Source organism: Chaetura pelagica, unplaced genomic scaffold (genome assembly GCF_000747805.2).
Source record: "Chaetura pelagica isolate M959 unplaced genomic scaffold, ChaPel_1.0 scaffold420, whole genome shotgun sequence".
Lineage (NCBI taxonomy): Eukaryota > Metazoa > Chordata > Aves > Apodiformes > Apodidae > Chaetura > Chaetura pelagica.
In genome coordinates, this window is record NW_009951919.1 from 2,687,564 (window position 1) to 2,698,605 (window position 11,042).

At 39.9% G+C, this 11,042-nt stretch overlaps 1 protein-coding gene across 1 annotated transcript in view; it reads right to left on the reverse strand.

Annotated features, from left to right (window-relative positions):
- Positions 1 to 6,182: 6,182 nt before the first annotated feature.
- Positions 6,183 to 11,042, reverse strand: part of DDX46 (DEAD (Asp-Glu-Ala-Asp) box polypeptide 46) — a 19,659-nt gene continuing 14,799 nt past the window's right edge. Inside the window, exons 18-24 of the mRNA XM_009995770.1 lie at positions 11,010 to 11,041; positions 10,349 to 10,498; positions 9,824 to 10,021; positions 9,009 to 9,227; positions 8,062 to 8,206; positions 7,424 to 7,497; positions 6,183 to 6,671 (exon numbers count right to left, since the gene is read on the reverse strand). Coding sequence (XP_009994072.1) covers positions 6,624 to 6,671; positions 7,424 to 7,497; positions 8,062 to 8,206; positions 9,009 to 9,227; positions 9,824 to 10,021; positions 10,349 to 10,498; positions 11,010 to 11,041 — 866 coding nt within the window. The 3' untranslated portion in view covers positions 6,183 to 6,623. The remainder of the gene's footprint in view (positions 6,672 to 7,423; positions 7,498 to 8,061; positions 8,207 to 9,008; positions 9,228 to 9,823; positions 10,022 to 10,348; positions 10,499 to 11,009; position 11,042) is intronic.

The window sequence follows — 11,042 nt, forward strand, 5'->3', positions numbered from 1 at the left end:
CGGGAGCGGGGCTGAGGTGCGGGCCCTGCCCGGCTTTCTCCAGCCCAGGAATAGGGTTGTTCACATTCATCTTTGCCTCTGGCTCCATCACCCCACTCATTGCGTAGCAAAGTAAATCCCAGGACATCTCCTTTTTGTATTTGAAATCCTTTAATGGACTAAGCACGTTTATGAAAACTCAGCATTCCTGGTGTTCCCGTCAATTATCATTCGGATGGAGAAGCACGATGCTTTTATGTCCCAAAAACGCACACTCCGCAACCCACTGCAGAAGAATCCTTAGGGCTGCACTAAAACAATGTGTTAGGGCAGTTCTCCCTCCCTGCAGCAGCTGGTTGGGCCGAGGAGCCATCGGCTGCCCGGGCCTTGGAGCAGCAGCCCCAATCAAGAACTGTTACTATGAGAGATTTTGCCCTATTCCATCCATTTGCGTTCTAAAGAGTTTAGTAACAGCACAGGTATTCCTCCCCCTCTATTCTGCATTGGTGAGGCCACATCTGGAGTATTGTGTCCAGTTCTGGGCCCCTCAGTTCTAAAAGGACAGGGAACTGCTCGAAAGAGTCCAGCGCAGAGCTACGAAGATGATGAAGGGAGTGGAACATCTCCCTTATGAGGAAAGGCTGAGGGAGCTGGGTCTCTTTAGCTTGGAGAAAAGGAGACTGAGGGGTGACCTCATCAATGTTTACAAATATGTAAGGGGTGAGTGTCAGGGGGACGGAGTTAGGCTTTTCTCGGTGATGACCAGTGATAGGACAAGGGGTAATGGGTGTAAATTGGAGCATAGGAGGTTCAAGGTGAATATCCGAAAATTTTTTTTTACTGTGAGAGTGACAGAGCACTGGAACAGACTGCCCAGGGAGGTTGTGGAGTCTCCCTCACTGGAGACATTCAAAACCCACCTGGATGTGTTCCTGTGTGATGTACTCTAGGTGACCCTGCTCTGGCAGGGGGGTTGGACTAGATGATCTCTCGAGGTCCCTTCCAGCCCCTAAGATTCTATGATTCTATGATTCTATTGCAACAGCACTTTATTACAAGAAAAAAGGCTTTGAGCGGGAGCAGCAGCTTTGGCTATTTCCAATGAGATCCCTGACAAACAGGAACTTTAAGAGCACTTTTCACAAGCAGACCTGTTGCCCTCAAGGTCAGCTTCAGGGACACGAAGGGACCGTCCGCTTTGTGGAAGGCTGTAACCAACAGGATTTTTTAAATCCATGTTTTTTAATGACTGTAACAGCATCATTACTGAGATGAAGTCTTAGAAAACAAGAGCATGAAAGAGCAGGCAAAAAGAACCTGCATCTTTTACAAACGACTAACTCGGTTTTTCTAAATATTTTCCTCTCCCGCTGTTGTTTGGGGAGATGACTGATGTACTCCAGCCCTGAGATATTCCATTTCTACAATACTTGGAGCAATTCAGGCCAAAAATTGGCTGTGAAACATCCTGCCAAGATGATGGTTCATTTTTTTGCCAGTGCTTCCTAATGCATATAGAAATCCTCACTTGCAGTGTAAGAAAGCAGCATTTATTTAGCTTAATGTAGCAAACTATTCAGTTTATTTACAAACTTCATCTTTCTGCTGTTTTTAACTCTTGTCGGAAAAGCTGCCACCAATCAGAAGCAGAAGAGTTTGATACCTTGTTGGCATGGAGTTACTTTCCTGTTAGTGTCTCAGTCTGGAAGGTGTTGGGAAGTCCGGCTGGGCTGGGGCTCCTGGTTTATCTAGAAGAAATCGTGATCTCAGCAGAATGAAGTGGTCAGATTCCATCCCAAGAAGCTGTGCAACCTGGATCGTGCTGCCGTGGAGGCTCTTGCCAGCAGATTGGCAGAGTGAGACCCACAGGTTTGACCCTGGAGCTCGACCTGCCTCTGTGAGGGCACTGGGTCTGTGGGCTCCAGGCAAAACCCCCCCAACTGAGCCCACTGCAGTGCCCAGCCTTCAAATAGTCATCTGGTAGCAACAGGGTCTGGTTTCCTGCTCTGCACACTGTGCTGATAGAAACAGGAACCGAAGGAAAGATCAGCTGGTCTGCGACTGTCTCGTTTTGTTGAAAGCTCCCCAGGGCCTGAAGCGTGGCCGTTGTCAATCAGCTTCCCCCTTTGCTTTCTCTAAAGCTCCACTGGCAGCAATGATTACAATTAATTGTATGTAAAGTAAAAGATGCTATGAAATGCTGGCTCTTCCTACATCTGGACTGCAAAGCTCCATTCTCCTCCCTCTCACCAGTGGATCCAAATTTTCAGGGAGAGGCAGGGGTTGCAATGCAACAAGTTCTTCCTACCAACACAGGAGCTTTTGGGCAGTCCTCAGCTATACAGTGTGCTGAGCAAGCCAGGAGAATTCACCACTGTAACTGCCACAACCTCCTATTTACCTATGAATTATTGGAGCTGACAATTTCTACAGATTTTCTTGCTTGCTAACATGAGCAGGCAGAGGAAATGTAGGTTTTAGTTAAGAATTTTTGTTAAGTGTAACATTTTCCTCACTCTGCAGTTAGTTTCAAAACAGTTGCCCAGTGGTATTTATTGTTCTGAGAAATATGTTTGCAATGATAAGTTTCATATTTAGAAGGCCATAGTACAAAATAACTTCAGAATCATACGCTCACTCCACAGTAGGTTATTAATAATTTCTTAGCTCACTAGAACGACTTAGTTTTGAGATACTAATTAATTTACCTCTGCTTATGCTGGTCAACTTGACAATTGTTTCGCTCACTTTGACTAAAGAAAAATATTTAAATGTTTCAGATGAGAAGTCTCAGAGAAGTAATGTTTGGGTGGCAATCACTCAGACTAATGGTCATTTATTTAAAAACAATTGTTTCCACTGTAGCTAAAATTATGAAAACAAATCTCCCTGCCTCGCGTTGTATAAACACTTTACAAAATGTACATTTTGGGACAAATTCGAGTCCAGCTGTGTGCCTTTCATCTTTACATTTTAGGTTGTTCTCCGCCTCCATTCCCCCCCCTACAGCCACAGTGAGCTGGAAGCCAGAATTTCTGCTGCAAACGCCTGAGCTCTAAGAACACAAACTTGTTTGAGCTGAGACCATATTTGGAAGAGATCTGGGTCAAGAAAAATAATCAAAGGAAAGTGCATTCCTGGAGCATCACGTGAGGAGGAGCGCGCACGGGGCCGCGCACGACCCTCCAGTAACTCGTTGGAGGGCTCTGCCAAGGGCTGGTTTTACACCCCTGTGCACTCTCAGAAGAAATTCAATAGCCTCTTTGAGGGCATTTGGGCAAATTTAGAAGAGGCTTTCTTAATTGAGGTGTTCAGCAAGATGCCACCGATGGCAAGGGTCGATGGCAGGGCACTGAAATGCACCCTGGCAGGCTCTGCAGGCTCCACACTCACAAGCTGACATACCTGTCTCTTCCTGCCACCAGTTTTGCTGCAGTAACTGCTCTTACAAACGTAAACACATCTGAAGGACTGAAATACCAAAGTGCACTTTTTCCCCGAGACTCCAGCATTCTTTTACTTCGTTGTTTTAGGAACATCCTAAATCCAGCCTTTGGTATTTATTTCATATTCGGCTATTACAACTTAGCAAAGCTTTTTGTGTCTTGCACTTGGAAAGCTGGAGTCAGAAAAGCTCCTACAGATGGCACTTTGAGCCTCAGAATCATTTACTCAATTAGCAGCCAAATGCACACTGAACAGACTGCACTACTTAATTGTGCAAGTAAAATCCTAAGCAGGAAGGACAGGGAACAGCTCTAGAACGTGCCAGGCTGGGACCTACACATTACATTTTAGTTAAAGACTAACAAGTAAATTAGGCCATAAGCTGCTTATTAATGAAACAAGGGGTGGCAACGATGTGCAATACAGTTAGGGTAGTACAAAATTCTAAACTGTGACTCTGCCTCCAGCCATTCCCAGTGTCTTCCAGATTCACAGATCTTCACCTACACAGTTCTCTCCTCCTTCACTGCCACCTGGAAGTGCCTGAGAAAGTCCCTGAGAACAGCAAGACCCCCAGAGTATTGCCCCTTGCCACTGCATGGTGACAACTCTGCATTGCTGTGACACACAAACAAAAACTAATTCATGATCCAGGATCAAATACTTCTATCACTTACCCACCCAAAGCACCACTCTTTGCTCCAGCATCCAAAGCAGCCTAGAAAGCTGGCAGCATGTCACATTGGGCAGACAACAGAACAACCTCTGCTTATGTGTATTAAAAAGAAAACCAAAACAACAACAAAAAACCAGGAAATGCAGCATCCCTGAGCCCTTCCAACAACTGGTGACAGGAACCAGTGCAGTGCAGACTCCCTGGAAAGCAGCCAAGATGTGATGTTACAAAGAACTTGTCTATATCCATGGCCACACTTGAAAATAATATAACATTTTTCATTATTTGTGTCTTCTCCCAGCTTTTATTCTCATCTTATTTCCATTTTTTTTTTCTTCTCATGTATTTGTTAATTTTAGGAGTTTGTTCTCCTCTGGCTTATATACATTTTACTCCTGTTTTCATGTATCCAGACACCTTCCCTGTGACTTTCTTAACTGAGTCTGAGCTCATTGCATTTCTAGCAGAAAAACAGAAGCACTCCCAGAAGTACTGTACACATCACCTCACTCCAGACAGTACCAGGTTAACTGCCATGGGAGAAAAACACAAGCAACGTAAGTGCTGAAAAGAGATGAGCTATTCAGAAGGACAGTTTCTGAAAAATATACATTGAAATTATTTTTATTTTTGCTGGAATTAAAAAAACATAGGAATATTGACATTGCATTTAAAAACCCCAGGAAGTTAAAGATTATACATTGTTGCATCTCTGAAATCCAACAGTGCAAAGCTGGAAATCACAAAAATGTCTCCATCGTGCCTTTTCTAGGAGACACCAATATATATATATGAACATTTTGAAACAAGGTTTAAAAGAAGTGTCAGACTCTCCAAACTTAAAAGTGCTCTTCACTAAATACAGTGAAATCTGTCACTCTTCTGGGGGGACACTCAAGAAGTTAGACAATTCAACAAACAAGTTGTATGAAACATATCAAAAAACAGCTCTTAATGGAAAGAAACCTGATGTATTTAAAGGGAACCACAAGGCTTTAGTTTGAGAACTCTGGTTTTAATTTTGAGGAGTGTTACTTGTGTGTGTTTCTTCTCTTTCCTCTACTCAGTGTGTTAATATTGGCAAGTATTGGGTGTTCTTATTCTAAATTTAAGTTGGCATAATCATTGCTTTCCTTTCCTGTACTGCAAATAAGGTACAATGACATTAGAGTAACTGACAGTTGTGTGCAAACAGAAACAGTCATTTAAATCACCTGAAGTTGGGAAATAGATGTTGTGAAGTTACACAGCCATGATGCAGGTTGTACGATTGCTCTTCACCAGGGTTAAAGCAGTATATACAGAGCTGTTTTAAAATGACACATTTCTTCCCAATGTGTCAGGTAAGAAAAGCTTTCTACAAAAGTCCTTTTGAAAGCCATCATCTTGACAGTCTTGCAGCTGCTACAACAGACGAGTCAACTTGCTACCACTTGGGCTCCAGATAAGCAAACGGGGAAATTAAATGCTTAAGAGTAGTAAGTGTCCATCGTGGGTACTAATGGTAATGGGGATGAGACCTCAAAAAGAAAGGTCTTGCCTGTCCCAGTAGCTTATTGACTGCAATCATAGTCAATATCTGTGGAACTCACTCATAAATAGCATTATTCTTTTTCACTTAAAGCCATGTCCTAACAGTATTAAAGATGACAACCCTGGGGAAAAAAAATCACATTAAATGTATATATAAGAACACTATAAAAAAGTGACAAAGTTGTATTTAATTACAAAAGAGGTTTATCTTTTTTTTTTTTTTCTGATAATTTCTTTTTAAACTAAACAGGCTTCCATTCTTATGTCAGAGAATGAGGAAAAAAAAATACTAGAATTCTGATGTTTAGAAAAAACAAACAGGAAAACTATTTTCATACTACAAAACATTTCACTTTACAAAAAAAACCCAAAGAGTTATTCCATTATCTGGATGATAAAGACAAAGGGAAAAGGATAAGATGATCTAAAAACTAGACCTCAGGTACTTCTGGATAAAATTCTACTCTGATCACTGCAAGGCTCTCTGACCTCAGAGGGATATTTGTACAGAGACTGAATGTGTGTGGAACTAGCCAAAGAGATGCTAATGGATCAGGAAGCAATCCTGCCTTTATTTTGGTGTTTTATCATTTTTCCAGTATAAACTGATATGGTGTGAGCCATCCCCACAATCTGAAGCAGGTAGGTACATTCTAACAATTTCCAGCACCAATCTCAACATTCTTCGATTTACTTGACAGTCTAGTCTGTGAGGAAAATTAAAATCTGTTTTATTTTATATTCCTTATGATGAAAAGTATATAAACTGCACTTTTAAATTAAATCATGCTCAGCCCAAACTGCTCTGCTTTAAGACTGATAACTTGAGTGGAGAGAATTAAGGTGTTTCAGCAATTTTCTGTAAAAAATGTCCACAAGACAAAAATTAAAAAATCCTGAATGTACAACAAGCAGTGTAAACAGCAAAAACAACAGAAGCCACAAAGGTTCACGCACCAGCCACGGGCAGACAGGTAACTCCAAACACTCATAGAACTTTGTATCTTCCTTTGTTGGTTGGTTGGTATGAATTTTGCTGCAAATAACAGAGAATAATCATGATTAAAAGTGGAAACGGATAAATGAATCACAGTAAAACCCCACTAACACAAAATCCACGTTACATATGAATAAGCAGCTTCCTAGCAATCCTCTTCCTCTGGAAAATATTTTTATGGGAAGGTCAACAGTTTTGAAAAAGAAACAAAACTGTCAACAATGTTGGTTTCAACAAAATCAGCAGGACTGCTGGAATTGACTTCAAAAGGCTACTTAAGAGAAAAAGCCAGAGATACTGTCAGGTCTAATGTCACATCTCTGAAGGTTATTCTAGAGAAAGCCAAGATTTCTTCAATCAGAAAACACAAAACACGATGATTTGTCAAGAGAATATTTTCTTTGGAAGCAGAGTATGTTGAATGCAGCTGATTAATAGTGGGGTATGCTGGAAAGGTAGGGCCAAATGCAAATGAGGGAACTAATTCTCCTCTCCCCTGCCTGATAGCACTGAAATTAGGAAATTTACTGGGGCCCAACTTGAAGGGGTCTTGAGTCAAAAAGCTCTGTTAATGTGTTATCTCCATCTGCTGGCTGGATAACAGCTGTAGGCCTGGCTGACTCAACAGTCCATCTATTTTCTAGGCTGGTTCATGAAACAGTGTTTTTGAGATCTACAGGCTCCAGTCCCTGATATTAATAACAATGTATGTCAAAGTGTCAGCATGGTAGAAATCATCATAAAGCATAAATTAAGGCACTTTCCCTCTGAATTCTGGATATTTCACTCACCAATCTGATGAGCTCCTCTTTTATGAGTCGTGTGATTTCTGCCTTTGCTTTCTGTACAGCCAGTTCATTGGCACCTGAACACAAAAAATATTCCCAGATGTTAAACACTGTTTGTATGTGAAGCTACAGCATGAACATTGCTGGCTACTTCCAGATACATTGCCAAGCTTGCTGAATATCCTGAACTATTTGCTGAAGAACACTCTAGTATTGTACAGACCACCACAGCTCTACACTATGTTATAAGCAAGATACTTAAAACAGACATCAATGACAATATTAAAAAATATCTAGGATTAGTGGTTTCTTTGAAAAAACCTCTACTCAACCATCATGAGATCTGCAGAGTTTTTGTTGTAGTAGTTGATGTAATTTTCTGTATCTTTTACAGCCAAAACCCACACAGTTCTATTCTGTGGTGGGTCAGTCTTCTCAGGAGAAGCATCTCTGATTCCCCATGGATCACTTGACAAAGTGATTTAAGATAAACAAGTGTTTCTTTAGTAATTACATTAATTTGGAAGGTAATTACAGTGGGTCTATAACTGAGCATCCAAACACTACATCTATAGATTTCATGTCTAACTAAATAAAACAGTCTCATCTTTCATTGAAACATTTAGAAAAATAACACATACTTTCTATAGCCAAATAAATCTTTCGTTCTCCTTCCTTGGGTTCTTTGCCTGGAGGGAAGTAAGTTCCTCTGATTGTAATAGCAGCTTCAGAATATTCACTGATCCTCTGTAGTGCTTCTTTGGAGGTGACTTTCCATCTGGCAGTCTGCAAGGCACAGGGTAAGGATCAACAAGGATCAAGGCATGGCATGAAATGAGAGTCCAGAGGTTAGCTGGCATTTTAGACAAACAACAAGAACACTGCACTGTGAAAATCAGCCACAGCATCCTGCTTTAAAAATGTAGACTGAACAGCAGTTGCTGCTCTAGCCATTATGAGCAGGCAGTGCCTTGCAAGAGTATCCTTAATGGGTCAGAAAGGTCCTCAGCAGAATTGTAACATCTAGAACATGGTCTAAGAATGAGAAACCATTTAGGATGAGGATTTCTGAGAGGAAAGGGTAACAAACTAGTAACACAACAACTTGACAAAATAAAGCAAACCTGGGCAGAACCTCAAAGAAAAATAAAAGGAATTAGAGACTAATACTGTGGAATATAAATCCTCAAATTAACAGACCAGGTAGACCAGAACAGCAATATTCTGAATGGCAAAAATGCTCAAATAATAAAAAAAGCAAAAAACAGAATCAGTCATAGCAGAGTGACCTTTGAAATAAAATGCTGGACAGTGTCAAAGATTTGGATATGACAGAAGTCAGTAGCAGAGGGTGAAAAGATATCTGGATAAGGACTGCTTCTTTCTCTGACACTCTCTGGAGTATGTCCAAAGCACTATGCATCTATAAGCTGAGAGCATTATCAATGATAATGCAGTAATTTCAACCAGGGATGATAAGAAATAAGAGACAAAATATTTTATTGGTATAATCATAGTCTAAGCTATGGAAACAGCCTCTGTTAAATAATGGCCATTTACACTTGATTATAGCTAAAAGGTTGCTTGCCTGTGGGAAGTCATTGATCTCTAGTTCTTCTTCATATCTCTTAAAGGATTCATTTTGTCCTCCATCCTGTTTCTCTTCCTCTTGCTTCTCTATGGGTACATAATTGAGCTTAGCGTTGATTTTTTCAGCCAGCTGCTCTGCAATGGTCTTGGCAGATACAGTAGGAGCTTGAATTGTGCCCCCTCTCATGATAGCATTTGTAGCCTGCTGCATCACATCCTGTAAAAACACAGATCCATGGTGAGAACAAAGGAACCAAATGTTCTACATAAACCAACAAGGGTTTGATTAAAGTTTTCTATGTAATATAATTGCCCACATAACAAATACATAATCTAAACTTCTCTTCCTCTTATTTCCTTCTTCTCAATATCTCCCCCCACACCTACATAGAAAAGATCTTAGTGCTTTTTTTATCTTCAGCTTAAAATACCTTTGGGCATTCCAGACCACATCAATCTGCATCTAAATGGATTGTGTACTACAGGCTTCAGCAGAGAAAGATGTTCTGCAACTCTGCTAGAGCTGACAAAACCTCATTGTGTAATTTTATCAGTAATTAATTAATTCTCTGCCAGGGTAGACAAAGCATTTCCAATTCTGTACTAAATCTTATTATCATATTAGCTCAATTACAAATCCTACCAGTTACAACTGAGTTAGCACAGCACAAACGAGCTAAAGAATGCAGTGTGTTATTAGTGTGCAGAAACACTACATCAAATGGCAGCCACAGAACAAAGAACAACCTTTATTAAAGAACAACCTTTATTAAAAAAAAAGCAAAAAAAAAAAAAGCTCTGTAAGAGCCTGACCTTAAAGTGGAAGGGGACAAATACTTGTGCCTCTGCTCCAAGATTCTTCTGGGCATTGATTCTCAAAGCCAATCTTTTAGCAATTTCCAATTTTTCTGCATTCCCAGCTGAGGGTGCAGGCGCATTTGATGTTCCTGGTGTTCCCATGTCTTTTACTCTTTTCTTTGAGTTGAACATGCTTTCAATTTGTTCATCAATCTAAAGAAATTAACAATTATTAGATCACTGCATTCACCATTAGATAATCTTGTACCCTAAAGAAAGAAAACACTAAGGTACATTTAGTTTACATGCTTTTCAAGAAATAAATGTTTAAATGGTAGAAATCTATCAAGAACTAGAACAAAAAGAACAGATGATCTAATAACCAGGAGAATGCCTGAACAAAGTGTTTCCTTTCAAGTTACCAAAAGGAGTCTAACAAACATTAAGAAAGGAATATAAAGATTTGAAAAAAGGCTAATATGAATTTCTTTAAGGATTTTCAGTATCTTTAAACAACAGATCTTATTTTGGGGTGCTTACATCAACAGCTGTATCTTCATCATCTGAATCTTGCAAGCCAAGAGCTGCTTTTTGTAGCTTCTTCCTTTCATTAGCCAAAGCCTGTTCTGTTTCATCAAATTTAAAACCTTTGCCAGAGAATCCACTGCTTTTTTTAATCAGCTTTCCTTCCTGAAACCAAAAACATATATTTTCATTCTTAGAAGTTTAAAATTCCAATTGGGATAGTTATACAATAACTGTAAAATTACACAAATTATTTTGAAGTAATTTATTTTAAAAAGCAAATCCCAGAACATTTAGGAAGTTCTTGAGATTTTTAAAAACTGTATTTTACAGTGAAATGGAATGAAAAAGCTATGTTAATTCAGCAGATTGAAACAACACACTGCTGGCATTTTATGTAAGTCTACATTTTAAATGCATTTCAAATGTAATTAAAAGAACAACCAGTTTTTGTAGCAGAACAACTCCAAAGTCACTCAGTGTTCCTTTATCACGTCAATGTCCTGTAAATGACATTCAAGATCCCAATCTTGAAAACACTTCCACACTTACCTAAGCACACGTGTGTTCCCAGTGAAGTCAGGGAGATGTCTCGTGTGTCTACCATACAACTGCACCCACATGCATGCACATTAAACCCAGACCAAAGCCCACTACAAAAGAGAGAATTACTTACAGCCTTCTGTTGGTCTTTGAAGTTAGCCCAGAG